This window comes from Chelon labrosus (assembly GCF_963514085.1).
Source record: "Chelon labrosus genome assembly, chromosome: 2".
Taxonomy (NCBI): Eukaryota; Metazoa; Chordata; class Actinopteri; order Mugiliformes; family Mugilidae; genus Chelon; species Chelon labrosus.
Window position 1 is genome coordinate 28,588,147 of NC_140338.1, and position 23,138 is coordinate 28,611,284.

The 23,138-nt window shown below is 41.8% G+C and overlaps 1 protein-coding gene across 7 annotated transcripts in view; it reads left to right on the plus strand.

Moving 5' to 3' along the window:
- The window catches only part of add3a (adducin 3 (gamma) a), a 99,626-nt gene that overhangs the window by 63,988 nt on the left and 12,500 nt on the right, over positions 1–23,138 (plus strand). For all 7 annotated transcript variants that reach the window (XM_084561425.1, XM_084561419.1, XM_084561422.1 and 4 more), the window contains 7 exons: positions 10,216–10,354; positions 10,904–11,055; positions 11,540–11,620; positions 17,381–17,530; positions 18,143–18,286; positions 19,033–19,131; positions 21,132–21,308. In XM_084561425.1, coding sequence (XP_084417551.1) covers positions 10,216–10,354; positions 10,904–11,055; positions 11,540–11,620; positions 17,381–17,530; positions 18,143–18,286; positions 19,033–19,131; positions 21,132–21,308 — 942 coding nt within the window. The remainder of the gene's footprint in view (positions 1–10,215; positions 10,355–10,903; positions 11,056–11,539; positions 11,621–17,380; positions 17,531–18,142; positions 18,287–19,032; positions 19,132–21,131; positions 21,309–23,138) is intronic.

Below are 23,138 nucleotides of genomic sequence, written 5' to 3' on the forward strand. Positions count from 1 at the left end.
CTTTTGGCCGCAATCTGTGCCAAGATCCTGACGCAGTCCAAAGACTTTGGTTCATAAAGTTCAAAAAACCACAAAAAAGATATTCTAAATCTACTGAATATTTTCCTTCTCTCTGGGTACTCCAGCTTCCTCCCACTGTCCAAAGACATACAGGTTAGGTTCGTTGGTGATTCTAAATTGACCGTAGGTGTGCATGTGAGTGTGAATGGTTGTCTGTCTCTCTGTGTTAGCCCTGAGATAGACCGGAGACCTGTCCAGAGTGTACCCTGCCTCTTGCTGGGATGGGCTCCAGCTGCATCATGCATTCACAGATGAGTGAAGGTCGCGGTCTCATGTAAAGATGGCGCAGTGTTGTCCTGTCTTGCTGTTTGAATTGTGCCCTTTGAACAGTTGCGTCACCCTGTGTGGAGACTTTACAACACGCCGCTGCCTTTCAGCCTGCGCGCTGGATATTTACTCTGTCGTATTGACTCAAGGCCGACCTCCCACTGAAGTGCTCCTCACTGTTTGCAATGGGATGGAAGTGCAAGGTGTGCGTATGCGTCTGTGTCCACTTGTACTTTGAATTGCTTTGAGAGTCAGCAGGGTCAGATTTAAAGTTAAAAAGTTAGACATTGCATAGCCAATGCATGCCTTGCAAGTACAGTAACACAAGCCTGGAAGTGGCTGTGTGTGTGTGTGTGTGTGTGCGCCTGATATTTAGTAGTAGCTGCTTGGTGGTTTGGCCTGTACTTTTTTAAGCTTCAAATGTGATCTGCATTCTACACATGCCAAGTGTGGCTTTCTTGGCATGTTGTGTTTTGTGCCAGATGTCTGAAAGGGCAGGAGTGTGGTGCTGCTGATGCAGGTTTTCACTTGATACTCTGTTGGTGTCAGTGAAGGTGTGTCTGCGAGAGCACCGCAAGTGCAGTTATGGGCGAGCAAATGAGTGAGTGCATTTAAGGGCCCCGGCTCTAAGCAGACAGTTGCCTGCAGGACACTGCCGGCCCATTATTGAGCGTCTGTGGCCGACGGTCGCTGGTATTTTTCTGTGGTGCGTCTGGCACAGATGGTTCCAGTGCGTCCGTATCAGCAGCCGCTCAGCATGTGGAGTTAACCAGAGACAGCTGTTGCTCTCATTTGTGAGCCTTGTGAATCAATAATGTCATAAGCAAAGGGCCACAGGCTGATGGCGCCAGTGCAAGACAATTGAAATGCACCCATTTATTGCTTGTACATAGATGTCAGTTGAGATATAGCTTTTTGACTAGCACTGGCCTGTTTGTCGTAGATGTCAGCAGATAGGTTTACATCAGTATATCACAAATCCCCTGAATTAGGCAATGTATTTATATAAAATAGTTACTGAACTACATTTACTTTTGGGCTGCTCATTTTGAAACCAACAACATGTGTTTAAAATGTGAACGCCCTGCAGGAAAACACATCAGTGTTTTTTTTCCCCTCAAACTGTTGTTAAAGTAACGCTTTAACTACCACAAGCTAACATCACCCCGGCAAACAGTCAGTTACAGACACGAGACTGCTAACATTCGCGGCTCCATCGTGTCAACATTAGTCCAGCCTCAAGTCAGCCTCTGTCTATACCCCGAGTCTCAGTCCCATCAGCTTTGCCCGTCGGTTGTTGTGTTGGTTGTTGCAGTTTGACCCGGACATCACTTTGTATGTGTGTATTTATTGATTCTTTTTTTTTATTGCTTTTCTGATCTTTTTTACGTTTCATTACATTTCACTCAAATGAGGCTGTGCGAGTTCTTTATTCAATTACAGCTACAGTGCTCTCATTGATCTGGTGCGGTAGTTTTATAGCAGGCTAAAAAGAAAAAAAAATTCCTTTTGGAATAGTTTCACAAACAGAATTTTGTTTTTTCCGTCCACAATTGTGTGATTGAATTTGTGCTCATTCAATGTTGAGAATTTCTAAAGTCTGTTTTTCTTTTTCTTCCCCATAATGAATCTTTGCTGCTCTGGTGCAAAAGGTCAACATCAACAAAACATCAGTATTGGCTCATCTGTGCACTCCTATGTTTAACCCTTTTTTCCACCAGTTTTGTTGTGTTGACTAACAACTGTTTTTTAGCCTGTAATAACTGTTATTTCAACGTCTGGACGTCACAGGTTACCCACGCCATTATTTACAGCTACTGCATTACACTGCGTGTGAGCTTGCTACTCCGCCTGTGTGTTAAACTTGTGGTCACGCAATGTCATTTGTAGTATTCCCGCCTGATGTGGTTTTTGAATGGGAGCCCAACAGCTCTCAGTCAGCAGCGACAGGTGGCTCCCTGTGGCTTGCGTAGTGCTGGGTGCCCTTGTAAAGACGGCTCATCTCTCGGCGCCGCTTCACTGATATTCAGCTACAACAACAAAAACAAGTGCGTTGCACCAGCTGGACATGGCATTTTCAGTTTCCTTCTCATTTTGCTCACCGGTTGGATAGCCACACACGTGACTTTCTTCCCCCCTCTTGCTTTCCTCCTCCCTTCTCCCGCCTCTCTTTCTCCTTACTGCGTCTATTTGTTTTCATTCCAGTGTTATTGGTCTGGTGGCGGCTCTAGATTACATGTTTCTATTGCTCAGATGGCAGGTTGTATTTAAACCCGACCAATATAGACTGTAGGCGGGGACTGACTCAACTCAGCTGACTTCATCCACTTGCCTCATTCACGCAGCTGTGTTTACCTTTAAAAGTCAAAGGCTGCAGCTAAACCTTGAACCTTCTGGCTGCTTTTGATACCCTCGATTTGGATGTAGGGCAGTGTGGGGACTTGTCTTATTTGTATACTGTAACAATGATATGGATATGATAAGAAAGGGGGGAAAGGAATACATGGACTAAATACACATAAAACATGCAATTTAATTAAATGCCATTTAAAACCATTGAAGACGAAATGCACTCCTACTGCTTTTAGATAAAAGTTATCTTACTGGGCATATGTGTCAGCCTGTTGTAGTTCAAATAGTACTTTACTTATTTGATTTATTTTAAGTCATACAAGCAAGGAAGAAACGGACGAGGAGAGTCTTTCAGGAGGCTTTCGTGGTTATGTCGGTTAACATGAAGGGTGTTTTATTTGACATGCAAAGATTGAAATTTGCCTCAAGGTGGTTTGAGAGGCACTTTGAAGTGGTTTTCTGTTGTATTTCATATGCAGGAAGGAGCTTCGAAACCAGTTTTGGCTATGAATCTATTCATGATGTCGTTGGAAAGTTATTATATTAATATCTTAACACCAAACTCTGTGGTTTCTCTCTAACTGCTGGGAACCAGTTTGCTGTTATTCCGTTTGCTACAGGCACAGTCCAAAAGGTCAAAGGCCATTAGAAACCTAAGATCAAATCAGCCGAAATTGAATTTTAGTCGTACGTCCACATGCTGCTTCTATTTTCAGTGCATTCGCTCATCTTTCTTTCCTCCCCAGCCATTTTTTCCTCTCCTCTGCAGTCCTCCAGCTGGTGGCACGGTTTGTTCATCGTCCGTTGAAATGATTATCCGATGCCAAGTGGTAAATTTTCTCAGCCTCATTTGCGCTCGTCCCGTGGTTTTCAGAGGAAGCGAACCCCCCAAACGCACTTTCCAGAAAACACAAGTTGGTAATTTATAGTGCTTTGGTGGGTTCTGCTGAGAACCCCCTCATGTGAGGCAAATGTCACGGCTGCTTTCTATTATGTTTTCCCTTTTTCTTCTCAAAGTCCTGAAGGTCTTGTTTGATAGAACATTAGTATTTGAAGTCACTCCAGAGAGTCTTTTTGAAATCCACCACCTCTCCTCTCTCAGCCATGTCTTGGCAGCTGTGTTGGAATTTGGTGTTTTACAATATCTCTTGGGTGTTGAACTTAGCTAAACCTCCAGCAGTGGGGCGGTGCCCTCGGGATTGGAGAGCAACAGAGTGAAATGTTACTTTGTGGCTTATAAATGTCAGGGCAAATGTCAAAAGATTCCTCTTGAGGGGGGAAACAAGCCTACACTTGTTAGTTTCTTTTTCTCAAAAAAATCTGAGACAAATACTTTAGTCACTGAAGATAAGGATGGTTTAAACAAGTGCATAAGCCTATTAGACGTTAGTCTAACAATCCGTTATGGTAGATGGATATCGGCGCCAATACAGAAATTATGAAGCACCTTCGCAATTTTTGTTTCTCAGTTTTTAATGCCACGGCTATCTGGCCTTCTGTTGTCCATCCATTATTGTTTACCACTTGTCTGTAGAGGGTTGCGAGTGGCTGACGCTGGACAAGAGGCGCGGTACACCCTGGACAGGTTGCCAGTCTAACACAAGGAGACTAAACGGGTCAATTTAGAATCACAAATTAAGCCGAGGCTTTCCTGTGAGGCAACGTAGCAAACCCACACTCCTGTGGGAAATTGGAGCTCTGGTATCAGCATGTGTCCTAAAATCCCCTAGGTTTACTGCTTTAAGGGGGCGGGGTTTAGGGTGCGGAGTTTGGGAGGGTTTAATGATGCAGATGGACACCGACATGTGTCTCTTTCAGTGAAATCCGTCTATATAATAACTGAAACTATTATTTTAACTGTACATTGAACTAAACATCGGAACCGTTCTTCTCGGTTCGTTCTGCAAATTTGACGGTTTTTCAGGGGCTTGGCCCGACATATTCCGACTCGTGGTCTCTGTCCGCTGGTAGGAGTGTGCTCACCTGTGGGTGTCCGCGCATCTGGGCGGAACTCTACTGTGCACGATACAGAGTGCAAAGAATTAGAAGCGTGCGATGAGGTAGAGACAGAAATGACATGCTGTTGTGTCAATAAGATAAATAACAGCTATTTAGTTTGTTTAATAAATATAGATCTATAGGAAAGGTAACCTTAAATGACTTCTGTTGTGATCTGACACTATATAGAAAATACAGTTAAATGAAATCAACTTGACCTTCGGGGGGCAGGGAGTGCCAGTGGTAGGGGAAACACTGCAAAGTGAATAATAGGAGAAATTATTGATATATACCTATCTGCAAGTCTCATAGTATACTATACTATTATGTATTGACTATAGCACAGTTCACATTCATTATCATGCAAGAAAGTTTCAAAGATTGCAGTCGATCTGAATGATTCCCTACACTCAACTTTCCCAGTGCTTTCTGTCGAGGTGAACCAGTGCAAGAAAAAGGGCAGAGAGTTTATGCAGAGCAGACAGACGTTGCAGCTGGAGTCGGGACCAATTTCACTGACGCAGACGCTGAGATTATGTGTGGGGATCAATAGCACTGGCAAGCTCTCCGACTCGCAGACACTCCTCCACTTTGTAACGCTGTCACATTGGTGCCTTGAAAGAACAGCATTGTGCCGACGTAACTGGGGAGGCTGTGTCTGAAATTACAGGCCTCACCTGGCCTCCCTGTGTGTCTGCCTTTTAGGAGGATGAGTGTGTGTTTTTGTCTTTCATTTATCTTTCTAAGAGCTCTCATTCAGACTCTGTGGTTAGTTTATGTTCGAGCTCAATGTAATCATTGCCAAGATGCATGAAAAATGCAGGTCACCGTGTTCTTTCAGGTGAGCTGTGATACAGTTTTGTAGGAGTGGGAACGTAATCCTAAGCTGCTGCAGGAAATGACCCCAAAACACAATGGTCATGGCTGTAAGAAAACAGCACTCGACATTTGATATGCAGCTTCCAAAGCCTAGTTTAAGCTCCGTCCAGTGTGAGCTGCTGCTGCTTTTAAGCCTCTGTTTGCTATGTGAGCATAAATTAAAAACCACATTTCTTTCGTTCACTTTGTACGTTGACGTGAGTCATAGCCACACCAATAATTATGTCACACGAGGACTGGAGCGTGTGTGAGGTAATGCTGAAACCATCGGGGGCAACACAGATTTCTTTGATAAGGCCACAAGCACGGACGTGCAGTATCGGCTTTGTGCCAAAGAGTCATAAAAGCTCCTGTCTTTCTTTCCCACAGGATGACGTACAGCAGTTTAAGTGTGACCTGTATCTGCAGCACTAATGCAGCAGCAGAAACAATGGAACTACAACAAGAGGAAACGTCTCTGCATGTGTCATGAGACAGGCTCTTGGGAGAAGAGAAACTTCCTGTTATAGTTCGAAGAAAAGTTTCTGTCGTCCCTTGGAGAATGTGATCGTAAGATCTAAAACTAGCATGTGAAAACGTACCAACCACGGAGCGATGATAAACTATCAGGATGCATCTGCCCTGATCTAATGTCCTTAAAGGGGTAGTTAGGTCTTTTTGAGAGGAGGTAGTATATATTGCATACATAGTCAGTTTTTTATAGCACTTACGGTACATGGTGGTCGGTACACCCACACTTTGGGGATGCATGCGCCACAAAACACATTTTAGCCACCAAAAACCTTAAAAAAAGTGTCAGTTTAAGTTTACACTACAATTACAATATTGTCACAGCTTTAATTTGCTATCAAACAGAATGTTCTGTTTTATCGCTCTCTTCAACGCCACCAGGCTCCATTTACAAAAAACATTCATTTTAACACAATAGTTGCGGTGTTCCACTGCCTTGATCAGTCGGTTTGTTCATGTCATTGTTTAACTTTAGCGTGTTGACGTCTTAGGTCAGATTCGTGTTAATTTTATGTGTTTTGCCTCAGTGGGACCAGCGTCTGATTCCTCTGAAGTCTCTACAGAAGAGCTGGCCGAGCCCCAATCTGCATGTCGACTTAATGCTCTCAAGACCACTGCAGTTCCATTATGAAAGATTAGCTTTGGCCATTTTTGTAGCAGTCACGGAAACACTTGCTCATTTGTCTGATTGGATCACTTTCTTCTTCTTCCAGTAAGTGGAGAGACCTGCTTAGGCTAGTCGTCTGTCAGTGATTTTATACTGGCAGTGCAGAGGAAAGGAGACATGTGTTATTTTCCGCTGCAGAGGTGAATGTGCCGTAACTATAATCACATCTTTTTTTAGGTTCACCTGACTTCCTGTCTTTGGGTCAAAGTGGAAGTCGTGATTACGGGGCGAGCAGTCACGCCACAGCAGCTAAAAAGCACACCGGACATGTGACTTTATTTTCATTGCTGCAGATGTGGGTGTTTAGCTGAAATAATAATGATACGATCCACTTTAGGTCCCTGGATTAATCTGTTTAGCTGATGGGAATCAAATCCCTTCTGTCATAATCTTCTTGGGAATGCACACACACAAATTGCAGAGCAGATGCCTGCTAGTGTGTGTGTGCTTCTTGATGTGTGTGTGTTGCTGTGCTCTTGTGCTTTGTTGCAAGGTTTCATTCCTAAATGGCAAAAAAAGTCTTCTTTTATATGAACAATGGATAACATAAATACTGGTAAGTCAATGGAATTGCTCTTAGTGATGACCTTGCAGAAGAATTATTGACTGACTCTGTAGTTCCCCCCAGGCTCTATGGAGCTATTCAGCGCCTTTCAGCTCATTGTTTTGGTTTTAGGGCCCTTGACTGTTTTGATTCTCTCCCACTGCCCTTACAGCATTGTTTGCAGCTGCAGACAGCCGCTTTCCAGCTGCTGAACATAATGGAAACTTCAGTTGCTAAAGAGCCAGATAGTTCCCTCAGTACTTTGTGAAAACTAAAAGCAGAGTCAAAAAAGAATATTAGAGATGGCTATTAAGCGTATTAATATTATCAAGTGTAGGAAGGTCCAAATTGATGCTAATGTTCATTATGTTGGTGTCTAAATAGGCTAGTGTTTGTCATCTTGTCAGCCATATCAACTTAAAGAATGATAAAATGTCAGAGCGACAGCTTGAACTGCTGGTGCCAAGTTAATTGTGTGCATTTAATAGTGTCAACTGATGGGTTTTCTGTTCAGGTAAGTTGGTGTTTTGCTAGATCCCAAAAAAAATATATACAGACAGTATAAAACCAGTGAGAACTCTCCAGCACAGACTGAAAACAAAGACCTCTCCATTTGAGTCGGGAGAACAGTATCTGCCTGGGTGACAAGTGTTTGTGCTCTGGCTCCACTAAGCTGTGCCTTTAGCACTGCAGTTTGATGGGACAACAGTCTGTGAAGCTCTGATGCGCTGATCAACAACAATAACTGAAAACAAAAAAGCCCTGACCCACCTCGGTCAGACATCCGCAACAAACCCGTTGCCACAGCGACCTCAGCGCTAGGGATGGAAGAATGTCTGGCCAAGACTCAGAACCAGCAGTGCTCCGGGACTGTACGTGTCCTGACGCTGGGGGTTGCTCTAGTTTGAACAACACACCGCCACATAGGAATAAAACCAAACTCCATTCGCCTAACACTAATGGCTGCGTCCCGTGGGGCGACTGAAGGGATGTGGGGAGAGGGGGTTAGAGGAAAGGGGAAGTAAAGTGATGTTTTTGTGCATAGATGCACCTCCGTTGGGAGCGAGTTGACCGTTGCATAAGAGATGAAAAAGCGGATGAATATTGTATGTTTCCCTGCAAGAGGTGTCACAATGCGGAAACGGGGCCATGGCCTATTTTCATTCTTGTGCTGGTTTTCCCTCAGTTTTCTATCACTGGCGTCACAGGTTCATGGTCTGTCTGAAATTATGATGAATTATATACGATGAAGCTGAGTTAGAGGAAGACCAAATCGGATAGGGGGAAGTTATTACGGCCAAAACAAAATGTAATGAATAAATAAAACCTTCAAGGAGTGGCCCACAGAAACTTTATGTACCTGCAGGACCTTAATACGACACACTGGGATTTTAATGTGCTGGTTCATGTAAGGGGAATTAAAGGTGGACCTGATGGTGAAGATCAACAGGGGTTGAAACAAATGGAAGTCTGTGTGACATTATTCTTACAGACCGAAAACAAACGACAATCGAAAAACTAAGAAGTCAGGACATAGCTCTTGATGTTCAGACTGAGAACCAGGGTGCTAACTCCTGAAGAGGTGTGTAATCTTTTGCTTTGCGGTGAGACCAAAATCCCTGCACATGAAGCCAAAGCTAACCATGGCAACAACGCTACTGCTTCGTCCTCTGTTGATGACATAGAAAACAAGAGAGTGAACGCCTCACTCAGCTTTTTTAAATTTTGATTTTTTCGTCATCACTCCTTCAGCTTATTACATATTGTTACTGACAACTGTTAACTGGTTAACTGTTAACTGAGCTGGTTTGTTGCAAGTTGTATTATGAAAGCCAAAAGATAAATAAAGATGAAATCATGAGTTTTTAAGAAAAAAAATAAGTTGATTTATTGATTTGATTGATCTAATCTCAAACTCACAGACTGTAGGACTGTAGTTTATGCAGCATATACGGCGTGGCTCCTCTATATTGGTCACAGCTTTAAATACATCAGCACACAGAGAAAGGTGAACATGCCCCCTGAGAGGTTAATCTAAAGGTTAAGATTATCAGGAGCTATACATGCAGTATTACCTCATCTGCTGTTGCTCGCTGCAGCCTGAGTCTGAATGTATCTGAATACAGCGTGTGCTCAGTTAAAGCCATTTCGCTCATATGATTTTTGTTGTCATCTCTGTGTATACTGAGAAGAATCACTTAGCATTGCTCATGTTGTCATTCAGCCAGCTGCCTGTTTGCATAAGAGCTTGTTAGCATATACAGTATTGTGTCTGTGGACTCAGCAGATGACTGGACATGGGGATTAGCCACACACACACACTTACACAGTCACACCAAGCAGCCAATCGTAACACGGGCAGCAAGATAGCCAAATGACCAATCCCAACGCAGCTTGTTCCCTGGCTGGCCAATCCAGATCCAGCTACATAGAGCGTTTTTAGGACGGTTCAGATTGACACCCGAGGAGGATGTCTAATCTGTGATTAACACGTCTCCTTCGATCTTCCCGTCTTTACTCCCACTCTTCCCGTCTCTCTGAACGTTCCCACATCTTTTTTTTTTTGTTTTTCACGTCCCCCTCAACAGTAATCCTCTGCTTTCTCCTTCCTGCTACTTTCATTTGTTTTGTCAGAATTTTCAAAATTGCAAATGCACTGTATTTGAAGGTCCACCAAGTGTAAATGTCCTTGTTTAATCTACATAACGTCTGACTGAAGTATATGAATAATCTTTATAGTACGGGTATACAGAAAGTTATTGTCAAGTTTTAGGCTTCAGAAAATAAAGATTAACCTCCATCACCTTTTTGCTGTTGGTTTCTCCTTTGCATTTAGGCAAATTTTAAGAATAGATTTGTAATCCTTGACACATGTTGTCTCAGCTACAGATGATTTAATTTCAAATCTTCCTCTATTCTTCTTCTTCTTCTCTCTCAGGCTTTCAAGGAGGAATTGGAATGTCTGATCCAGGAGCAGCAGCGGAAAGGAAACAACCCCACTGGCCTGCTGGCCCTCAGGCAGATCGCAGACTTCTTTATGGCCAGCTCAGTGGCCGGCTTCAGCACCTCCCCCCTCAGTGAGTACCCGCTGTCCTGTTGCCTGTTACCCCAGACAACCAGACTCTAATATTCACCAGAATATGCCACCGTTGCTCAGGGTGCAACCAGTTTGAACTGCCCAAAAAACACAAAGTATCAGTATTTGAGGACAGGAGTACCGTACCCAACCATGATCTCTGAGTGCTTTAGGGCACAACTACTCTTAGAAAACCCAACCCAGACTCCGGAAGAGCCGTGCATATTTCTTTGTGTTTTGATACTTTTTGAGTTCTGTCCACGAGTCCACATGTGAAGTCTGCTTCCAATCACAGCACTATAATCACAGAGAAATCACACTTCAAATATTGCAAAAAATATACTCAGAATGATTCTGCTTTTGGAAAGAAAGTATTAAAGGCTGTTTGCATCACCTCTCAGTGTAAATTAGGATTCTAACGTGGAGCCGTATGCGTCAGATACATCATTAGAGTCTGGTCATGAGAGGCTGTCGCTGTCATATGAATACCATCTGATTTGCAAATAGCATCTTCTCCTTTGATTTAACTCTGATCATCATGATCATTTAGGTCTGGGGATGGTCACCCCCATCAACGACATGTACGGAGTGGAATCGACCACGCTGGTGAAAGGCGAGAAGCTGACACGCTGCAAACTGGCCAGCCTCTACAGACTGGTGGACCTGTTCAGCTGGGCGCACTTCGCCAACTCCTACATCACAGTAAGACACCACAGCAAGAGCACAGATGTATTAAGAAACTGAGGAGGTTTCCTATTTAGTGATTGTATTAAATGTCTGCTATTTTGGTAAAACCTATGCATAACATAGCAGAAGTATTGTCTATGGCATGTCCTCAATTCTCTACTAACAATCCAGTAATGCATTGGGTCACGTGGTACAGATGCAAAACACTGGGTTAGTATCTATCATGAAGGTAACCGTGAATTAGTTGAGGTTGTGGCATCAGACACAAGGTGGTTTTTGACCTGCAGTACACAAACTATATTAGGCCAATATGGTTTGAGGGTTCAGTATTCAGTGTCAACGCATTTTGTTCAGTTTGTAATAAATATATCTGACCTACCCGTTAACTTTGTCTTAATTCTAGTGCAGTTCTTAGTCAGGCCTGATTGTTTTAGAGAGATTGAAAGCCTTAGTTTTGAATCAGCTTTGTTCCTCACTGTTTGACTGTTTCTTCTCCTAGGCCCGAGTCAGTAAAGAGCAAGACCACATTCTCATCATCCCCAGAGGACTATCATTTGCTGAGGCGTCCGCGTCAAACCTGGTGAGAACTGCCTGGTCCAAGAACAGTTACTTAATTGCATGCTACACCTACTAATTTCTTGTCTTGCAGAACATAAAACATAAAAAATGTCTGTCTGTTTCCTTATCCAGCGGTGCACTTACAGTGTTGACCTTCACTGGAGGGGACTAATAATGCCTTTCCACTTTTCTTAATCAGCCATTTCCTTCCTTCACTTTACTTCCTTGAATTCTGTGAAGGGAAAACTAGCAGATCAGCTTGATTTCTCTGTTTCTGTCCTCCATTTACCCAACGTCCCTACCTCTCTCCGGCTCTATGTCTCTGTGTGTACATGTGTTTGCCATATTCAGTGTCACTGGCTCCTCTTATGTTGACATTAATCTGACCGTAGCCTACCTTTTCTATGTCAGCAAATACTGTGGGAGGTTCAGGCTCTTTGTCTCTCCGGTTTCGGTTCAAAAATCCACATGTTAAATGTCTCATCACCAGGCATGGCATGTCAGTAGATGGGCAATAATGTGTATAACAGTCTGTTAGAAATCATTTCCTCCCATGTTAAATTGAACGCCTTCTTATTCTGTTTCTACTGTTGGTGTATCTGTTTTAATCGTCCTCTTGCTGTCTTGTTTCATTCTGATTGACTTAAGTATTTTTATTTCTGTTTATTTCAATTTCAGCAAGTTTAACATGCTCAAAAGACCACAACGAATGAGTTGTTTTTTTTCCTCAGTATCTCATTTTGCGTTTTTTTTACTTTTGTACTCCTACTTTATCTTACACACCTGTGCAAACACACAAACTCTTGTGTAAGGCTGCCACATGTGTGGGTCGACAGCTGGAAGTAGTACCCACATGGCTGACAAGCAGATTTAGTGGTTGGCACCCAGCGATACTAATCTCAGCTGAAGTTCACCTCCAGCTTGTAACTTACTTCCTGCGGCGCTGGATGGTAACACCTTGTATGTGGCTGTGCGGTTTTTAAGTTGTGCTTGAATTTTTTATGATTTTTGAGTTTCTGTTAAGACATTAGAAAAAGCTGCATAAATGCAGGAAATAATCACAAAACAATGATCCAGTCTGAAACTGTTACAGTCTGATTTGTGAACAGTAAAAAATAAAATAAACGTTAATATATTTTTGAAAAAGTAAACAAATTATCAGGAAAATCATTAAATTAAAAACAATACAGTTATTCACCACGGACACACATATTATAACAAATAATAGATCTACGCCACTGACAAAATTGGTTAAAACTAAAGCTAAAAGCTAAAACTAACAGCTAGCAGTCCTCCATTGTTTTCTATATTATGCTATTAGGGAAGAAATATAACTGCCATATACGGCTAATTCTTCACAACATTTCCAGAGCTTCCACAAATGCCAGGTGATAGTGAAAGCACCATTTTGTTTTAGAGAGACTGAAGTATAATTTGGGGATGTTTTTGGGGATGGCTATTGACAAAATCAGTGTCTCTTTGTGTAAAACAGTCCAATCTAGAGTTGGTGTCTTTTGTTCCTACCATAGACTGTACAAATATGGATGGCGTGTCCCCACTTCCTTGCATTGGCCAAACTGATGCTATTTTTTAGGGATACGGGCAGAGCTAACCACACTTCCGCCAGACTCACTTGTTTTTTTTAATTAATACTACTCTCTGCTCCACTTCCACTAGTCACAAGGAAATGTTGGATTATTCACTGTACTTATTTTTAAAATTTGGTTTCACAGCTCTCATGGTCTTACAGGACCGCTTTACGGAGCGGTTGGCATGGCAACTGGTGGTCGCCATGATGTCACATCCTGTTCCTATAGCGTCAAATAACTAACTAAAACAAAACTTATCCAAAGAATTAGCACTTAAACATGCATCAGCATTATATTAACTCCCCAAAATGACTGAAACCATCCTTGAAAAAAAATTATCTGACATGTATTTTAGTGTTTTAGTTTGGCCCAAGCCCGATCTACTAACATGGGGGAGGTGAAGCTTATGACCTATACTGCAGCCAGTCACCAGGGGGAGCTCTACTTGCTTTGGCATCTGCCGTCCATATTTATAGTCTATGGTTCCTACTTAGGCTTATATTTTGCTGGTAGTTTATTAGCAAACAAAAAGTGAAAATGAAAACTTCATTTCTACTTCAGACTTTATTAGTTTAGCTAGGCTCTGGTCACTAGCTGAAACTGCTAGTAAACTACCAATTCAGCCATTATAGCTAGGATTTAGCTTGTAGCTTTTGAAGTCTCTAGCTATTGTCTCTAAGACTAAGATTTAGCTGCTAGCTACAACCAATAGAAAACTATCAACTGAGTTTTAGCGAAGCTATAGCTACAAGCTGACATTGCTTGCAGACTAGCAATTCACTACTACCACCATTAAAACACTTAAAACATTTTGGATAAAGTTACTAATAGCTGCTGCCAAACATAATCTGTCCACGATAAATAACTCACAGTGTAACAATAATTTTTGTATAAATCATAGAAGACTGTAGAGAAAAATTTAAGCTCAGGTATTCAAAATCACTTACAGTTGAGTATTTATTATTATTGCCAGGTGTATTTAAGTGTAATTGGGTATATTCAGTTTGTCTGGACCACATTTATCTTTGCTGTGGTTGGGCGTTGAAAGACCACGACTCTGCCGATGCTGAGACAGGACACAATTATGTAGCATGGCACTCTTAGATTTTCCTGACTGTGTTTTATTCTGTTTGTGTTTTGATGCCAGCCGGTCGCTGCTGTGTTTATGTGTCTGTCTCTAATCTCCTTTTCTTCTTCTCCTCTTTCAGCCTGTTTTGATCCAGTGAGGTCTGTAGTTACATGGCTGAGTTCAAGTGTTTAGAGAAGCAGAGAGATTGATTAAGAGGAAGTCATCCAGAATAAGGACTGTGAGAGGTCGTGCTGGGGTCAGCCGGGTAGTGGTTGGGCCGTAGCATCAGAGGAAGGCTGGAGTGCAGTTGGCTTAGGTCACTTTCCATCTGTCTCTCCTTCTCAGTGAGAGGAAGATCAGGTTGTTTGAGTTCATAGAAAAAACTCCCTCTCTGTGCTTTTGGTAGTTTTAGTTTATTTTGAGGTCACTGCAAAGTTTCCGATTTCACGTTGCCAAACTTTATTTGAGCCATAGCGGAGGCCAGCTTCATGTTAAAGGGTCAGAAGTTTAAATTCAAGCTGTTCGATTTGCTTAACTTGAATTATCCTGGAAGGAATTTAAGGATTTTGTGTTCAAGTTTCCACTGCCTTCATGTCTTCCTCAGGCCCCACTCTCCTTATCACCTCCTTGCATCCAGCTGCATCGCATTTCAGATCCTTTCTAACTCGTCCTTTGACATCTTTTTATAATTAGAGGCGCCACATTCATTAGACAGGCCTCTCAGCTGAGGGGCTCTATGACTGACAGTAAACGAGCTGCCATTTTGAAGGACGTGACAGGATGAACTGATCCTGCACTGAACATGTGATGTAACCCAATCGATGTTCGATCGCCTGACAGCTGGCCATGGCTAGGGTGTGTGGGCGGGGGGAGGACGGGGGTGCAGTAGTTACTTACGCTCGACTTGTGCCATTCACTTTCCTCTGTTAGGTGAAGATCAATAGACAGTCGTCTATCCGGTCATCCATATGGCTGTTAAAAGGCAGAGTGGATCACCAGCAGGCTGTGGGCTTTGCCCTGTTGTTCAAGAGCAATAGATTAATAAATCATCATCAGTTCCCAATGGGCCATTTTTTATTTAATATCTTAACTCTTGTTTTGTATAAAATATATTTAGACATGTGATACTTTCTAAACATTTATTTACCATGATTAAGGAATAAATGACCTCAGACTTATTATGAATTATGAGCAGTAATGAGCCTCTATGATTATTTTAGGGCTCACTGCCAAAAAAATATTCAATAATATAATGTTTTTCTGGGGTATTACACACAATTTGTCTACTCTGGAAGGAAAATTTGTACCCTGGAGTACAAAACGTGGTGTCAAGTTTTCTGTAAAGCTGAGCTCAGACTATGGGAGTTTTGGTCTGATTTAACCCTGGATCCCCCCTCCCGAGAATCAACAGAGAAATTCGCTGCAGACCTCACTTGTTACTGAGGTTCGGCCCAGATTAATTGGTATCTGTTTACAGATCACCTCCTGAGCTGCTTGTACACCTGTATTTATTGATCCCTGTGTGGAAATTAAGGTGTTACAGCAGCAGGGCAAGACAGTGCAAAAATACAAGTTAGGTACAAAACAGAATATGGTAATAAACGCCATATAAGAGTAAATATATCATACAAATATTGTATGATATATGTATGAAGTTGTAAGTAATTAACTTAATACCACTGCTAATACTAATTATCAACCAGAGTAAATGATGGGTTGAATTAGAGGCTGAAGAGGGCCGGGCAAGGGATGGTTCGCCCAGGGCGTAAATCTAGCCAGGACTGCCTCTGAGGCTGAATATACATCATAACATTCATGAATATCATGAATATTGACAAACTCCAATAGGGGGAGTGCTCTTGAAAACAAGTATTGCACCAAGTAATATAGTGATAAATAGATATAAACAGATGCATTGTCTCCCTTGATTGTGGAGGAAATGCTGATGTTAAAGAGTCTGACTACTGAGGGGACAGAGGACCTCTGGAATGCTCCCTGATCTGCAGGATAATCTGAATAATCTGAATAATATGTTGCAGACTAAATCCTTTAGTTTGCCTACAACCTTGATTTAAAATTATCCATGCATGTCTAATCACCGTTATCACTTTAGGTTGATTTAGGTAATTAAGTGGAAGAATGTATTCTGACAAAGTATTATATTGAAATTGATGTTTTTGTATTTAAATCTTTTAAAAACATTAATAATTCCGGTGCACACAGTCCTTTGCTGCTAGATGCACATTTTTAAGCACTGCAGCACTCCCTTGTTGCTACGCCAACTGGCTCAGGTTGATTTGGGGTGTTTCTTTAGCCTCAGACTGGATGATGGATGTCCTTTCCTGTTACGATAACAGGCACTTGGACTTTTCGTTTTGAAAGAGAAATGTGAGCTGGTGAGGTTCTGGTTTGAATCAAAGACAAACATGGTTGCGTTGAGATTTTGTACAAGGTCTGCAGGCGAAGCTGCGTTTCTGTTTACCATTAGCTTTTACAGTGAGGACTGACATCTGCACTTGCTTTTGCCGTAGCTCTTCCCCTCTGTCCAGTTACCTGTCTTTATTCCTTTTCTCCCGTTATCCAACTCCCTCCCCTCCAGGTCCTCTGCTTCTATCTTTACTTCTCTCTAACTCTTTTTCTCCTCCGTCGTGTAATCTAATAACTGCTAACTGGCTTGTAATGAAGTTGTCATAGCTAAGGACATCATGTCCACTCGTTGACTGTATTATGTTTCCTGGTAACGCTCCAATTCATTTCCTGTGGAGGAGCAGGCAGAGAGTAGGAATCATTGATAATGTGATTTCTGTCATCATGTTCATTGATTTTGACTTCTTGTCTTCAATGTCTTCTTTGTTAATATTGGAGGTTTATTAACTGTGTGCTCTGGGGTGGATCTGGTTTTGTTTCAGTCTCTAGATGTACTATACATGTGGTTCATTTTATTACAGTATGTCTCCCTGTGCTCTCCTACAGCCTCATCATATTATTGCTGCTTTCGTCATTTGTATATCATATAAAGTGTGTGCAGCTTGAGTTTTGAGTAAAAACAGTACAAGCATGAACCAACTACTGTACCCCGCAGAAACACATGAAACTTAATCTGATTCTGTCCTTGCTCCTTCAGGTGAAGGTCAACATCATCGGGGATGTGATCGAACAGGGCTCCACCAACCTGAGGATCGACCCCGCAGGGTTCAGCCCCCATGCTGCCATCTACTCCATGCGTCCGGACATCCGCTGCATTATACACGTGCACACTCCTGCCACGGCAGCTGTAAGTCCACTTTATGGATAATATTTCTTCACCCTATAAAAAAATCTAAATACAATGAGGAAATATTCAAAAATATTCTTTTAAATGCCACAAAACATATAGAACACTAAGTTCTCGCTTCGAGCCGTTCATTGATCATAAACTCTTTAAAGTTTAAAGATTTTGTTGGAGTGACAGAAACTTCCATGGTCTGTCACTCCTGAAGGCTCCTTATGTCACCTGAAGATGTGGGGCAAACATGCGCAGAAAGAATGAGTTTATTTCAAACATAAAGCGACAATCAAATTAAGTTTTTACGTGATTATTAGGAATTGTTCTGTTGTTCAGAGGTTTACGCCGCCACGTCTCAGTTTGATTGAAAATGACTTCCGATCCGGTCTGGATCAGGCTGCATGTTGGGGTTATTAGTAGAGCATTAGTGTCCATGTTAGTGCAGCAATTTGACCCTGACACCTCAAATAATTATCTGTAAATAGCTCTAAAGATGCTTGTGTGTGAACTGATCATTCTAAGGGAATCTGTCACCTGCAGACTACAATGAATAGAATAGCTGTAATTGTCAAAGCTTCATATCACTCATATGTCTTTCTGACCTTCTTTCTCCTTCCTCAGGTGTCATCTATGAAGTGCGGCATCCTGCCCATTTCACAGGAGGCGCTGATCTTGGGTGACATCGCCTACTACAACTACCAGGGAAGTCTGGATGACCAGGAGGAGCGCAGAGAGCTGCAGAAGGCCCTGGGGCCTACAGCGAAGGTAGGAGGACTAAATGAGTAGTTTGTGACTTCAGGTTTGAGAGTGAAGTGAAAAGATTATTACCACTGTCACATCTGTACAGTAGATTTAAGGTACCAACAGATTATTTAACCTTGCATTGAGGCTGGAAAGAAGAAAAGTAAAGACAACCCTGACTGTGCAAAGTTAATAAAAATGTGCTCCTTTAATGTTGACTAATTTACATGTTACATCTCATGTGTTTAATCTATACAAAGTGTTAGCTTTGGAAAAGGTTTTGTAAAGACTCTGCAGTCTTTTTGCCAGAGAAAATATCCCCAAAATGTCAAAGTATTTCTTTAATAAAACTCTCTTTGATCCTTAATCTCGACAGAAAACTAGCATTCTACATCTAGTCACTGATGTCAAGACAGAAAAATCACACCCTTATCAGGGTGTGTTGCATTTGGAATAGGAAGCAGAGGCATGGCAGTCAAAGCAGCACGTCCTGTTAAAATGTCTGCACTGATTGGGTTACCCTCTGCACCTCCTCATATTTGTCCGTGCATGTGCTTTCCATGTGAGTGTCTTTCACTCTTGGCTTCTTCTAAAATAGTCAGAGATCAGCATAATTTAAATTGGCAAAAATTCAGGGAATTCAAGGGGATTTTCCGCTGCCGATCAGTTGCCAGGACCCCGCCATAGCCATCCAGCCGCCAAAAGGCCCGACACGTGCTTGCACAATCAATGACTCTGTTTGATCTGCTGATTCCGTGTGTGCGTTGCAGGTTTTGGTGTTGAGGAATCACGGCGTGGTTGCTCTTGGGGAGACGATCGAAGAGGCCTTTCACTACATCTACAATGCCCAGTATGCCTGCGAGATCCAGGTACACACGGACGCAGAGCTGCTGCTCTCCTGAAACTAAAAATAATCTCAGAGCTGCTTTCACATTTTCCCACTTTGACTTTTTTTAAAAACACTCTTCAACTCGTAATCTCTTGGCCATCTGGAAAATGTTGGCTAGGCACAGTGTGGTAATGAAGCTATTAGGAGTTTGACGATGAAGGGAGTGACAATCTGATGTGTTGTTGTTGATTTCGCTCCAAAGCAGCATTTAAAGAGGGGTGTTGTTCTTCCTTTCTTTTCTTTTTTTTTTTTTAAAGAAAAAAGAGAGAGATCTGAAACAGGCAGGAGAAATGCCTGACTATTGATTCAGCCTTAATTATTATTTTTCATAGCTCACTTATTGTGCTGAGTTATCTTAGAGTGGCAACTAGGGCCGTAACAGACGATTATTCGATCAACTGAGTATTTTCTGGTTAACCACAAAATACTAAGAAGATCTCCCACTCTTTAACATTTTAACATGAATATTAAACACAGCTATGAATAAAGAACCCAGTTCATGCTTTATTTAAGCGTCATTTGTATGCTAAATATAATTAAATCTTTCATTTAAGTTCAGATTTATTCAGGTTTGCTTGTTTAACTTTTTCTGTCATTAATTAGCAAAGACAGTTCTGAGAAGGATTTAACTTCAATGCAAAAGTTTGCTTCCACCTGCTTAGAGCATACCGTTAGTTTTGAACCTCTATATGTACAAAAAACAAGCTACTTACAACTTGCAGATGCACTACAAAGCAGTCCTTCCATTCAAGAAGTTGCATCTGCTCTAGAGAGTCTTTGGTGAGTCCTTTGTAGAAAAACAACAGATGAGAACATAATTGCAACTCTCAGTAACTGGCCACCTACTAAGAATCAGATAAAACTCACCACTGACGCTGCTGTCCCGTTGTTTGGGGGTTTAAAAGTTGGCAGATCTTTTCTACTGAGCTATAGTTGCTGCTATAGTGTTAGACTGTTTTATTTATACTAATTGCGGATTTTGCTGTGTGCCTCTTTAAAAAAAATGCCAGATTTCTAAATGAATATTGTGATGCTCTAACTTATTCCACTCAAATCGACGATTTATGTAATTGAGGACATCGAGAGCTATTCCTAATTAGTTCATTTGGCAACTTAGTGCTTCTGCAGTTGTCAGGGCGTATGTGGAAAATTTGGGGAATAGATCTACTTATTTGAATAAAACAGAAAAGACTATGTGTTTTAAAAATGTCCATAGATAGATAGCCTTTATTGTCCCATAAGGAAATTTGTTTCCACAGTCTGTCACAAGAAAAACACAAAACAGTGCATATAATGCAGACATGAGCAACATATACATACAAACAAAAGTCAGATAGACAATGTGCTAAATTAATTCTAATAAAAATTCCAGTTGTATGATAAAATCTAAAAAAAATCATGTAAATATCATATTACTCACGTACACATCATTTAGGGTTGTCTCTTAAACTGCGCTGCTACTATTAGCATCTGTTAGCAGCTGCAGCAGGCAAAGAATTAATGGCGTATAGACTGTTGTGTTGTGCGTGGTCATTCTCCACTGTTTTATTTCTGGATTCTTTTTTGTCTTTGTGTTCATTTGTGGATTTTTAGAGATGAGGAGATGTATCCCCCTGCTGTAACAGGCATACCAAATCTCCTGATTGACTCTCTGCGGTCAAGCAAAAGAAAACATTAATCCATCCTCCAAAGCCCAGCTTAATTTCTATAAATAAATCCCCTCAAACATGTTTGTTGTATGTCATGTACTGTATAGTCTGTGCTGTGGTAGCACATAGACTGAGGGCTATGTCATTTTGGTTTTGCTAAATGACGTCTTTTCCTCTGCTAGGAAAATGGTTTGTTCCGGCTTTTGCTCATTTTAGACAGATGATCTAATGCCCCAGATGTTTGGTGAGAAAAAGGGTCTTTTTGTCTGTTTTGCATTGCACAAACAATCAGTCGTCACATGCCTTCTCCCTCTGTCCTTACTGGTTTTAGGTGAATGCCATCTCATGTGCTGGGGGTGTGGACAACCTCATAGTGCTGGATCAGGAGAAGTACAAATCGCGAGTGTTCGACATGGCCACAGCAGCCGCTGTCAACATGGGTGGTCAATACAAGTGGAAGATTGGCGAGCTGGAGTTTGAGTCTCTGATGAGGATGCTGGATAATCTGGTGAGTACAGAGACAACCAAGGAAAAGAGAATTGAATATCTGACTCAAAAACGGAACAAATACACTGATCACCCACATCATTAAAACCACCAACCTGTGAGGTGAATAACATTGATGATCTCATTATAATGTAATGTTCTTCTGGAAAACCTACGTTCTTGCATTTACGTGGATGTTACAGTGTTTCCTCTAGGATTTTTTTTTAGCAGTGGGGGCAGGCCTGCCAAAAGCAAAGTTTAATAGTCGACTCAGAAGAAAGCTAACGTTTTGACAAAAAGCTACATCAACACAACAGTAGGCTATGTGGAGTTAAACTGGACAGCCCCAATAACCTCTGAATAGTTCTACTTGTTAAATTGCAATGTGAGCGGCAGCCAACATTATGCATTATGCATTATGTCGGCAGGATCATTTAAAAGGCAACCGCGACTATTGTGCGTCTGCCCCATTTCTGATACAGCGGCGGCAGAAAATTAAACCATGGCGGGCCGCCGCTCCAAAAACAACATAGAGGAAACACTGTGTTACTTTGATACATACCTCCACTTGAACATTGTTGCAAACCAAGCACACTCCCATGGCAATAGCCATAGGCTGATCCTTGCATCCGTGATGCTCACGTGCCTATTTTAGGCTATTTCTACAGTGGACAGGGTTTTACAGTATGATCCACAGTAGCTAGTTTGTTGGATCGGACTACTCTGACCCATTCATCTAGCCATCACAGAGTGGCCTTTAACAGAGTCGCTCAAATCCTTCCACTTGTCCACTTGCCTTTTTGGATTTACCATGACCTGGATGACTGAGAACCCTCACAGACTTATTGTCCACTGCTTCTAACGTCAACTTTGAGGACAAAGAGCTCCCTTGCTACCTGATACACTATATCCCATCAACTAACAGTTGCCATGATAACCAGATAATCAGTGTTATTCATTTGACCATTGATTATGACCAGTCAAGCATGATGTCATGTCTGATTGGTGTAGAGGACATTTAACCTTCACTTTTCATTTCACGCCTGTGGTTTGTCTTCTACAAATAAGCTTGGGACAATTTCATTTCATGAAAATGAGCATTCTTTCTTCCTTTTTGGAATTTTACCACATCATGCCATTGTGAAAGATGTTTTTTCTGCAAAACCATTCCTAAACAGGGTCAAAACAGGTCAGTTTGTGTAACTAAATGTCTTTTCTATTTCATTAAGTGAACACAATAGTCATAAAGGGGTTTAGACACCATGTGCTCATTGATCCATCCTTAGCGAATTCATAAATGTTTATAGTTTTTTTAGTGCATGTTCTGTTCTTTATAATAAAATGAAAGAGGACGAGTGAGTTGCATGGTTAACAGAGACAGAAATTAAAGGGTGGGCTTGAGTTTAAAACAAAAACAGTGAAACACGTGTGTAATGTCTGTGGGCAGCTGCTCATGATCAGCAAGGGCTGGAGGTTAGGGTGAATGTTGAACTGTCCCTTTGTTTTTTCTGTCTGAGCTTCTTACACCGTCAGTCCTCCTTACATCACTGTTCCTGTCTCCAACTCTTGTCTCCTTCACCCCACACTTTTCATCTTTCTCCGTGCTTCCCTCCCACGTCCCCTCGTCTTCTCCCCTCTCAGTGAATCATTGCCTCTGGGCCTGTTGAGACTCTGAGCAGATCATCTCAGTGTCTTCCCTCCTTTTCCACCATCACTCTCTTCCCACATACTTCATAAACACTGCATTTGTATCAGATAAGTTCATTGATTAAGTACAAAATACCAGCACAGCGACAGGGGAAGAAAATAGACTAGTCCCGCTCCGCAGCAAGCCTCCAGCTGTTAATGTGTT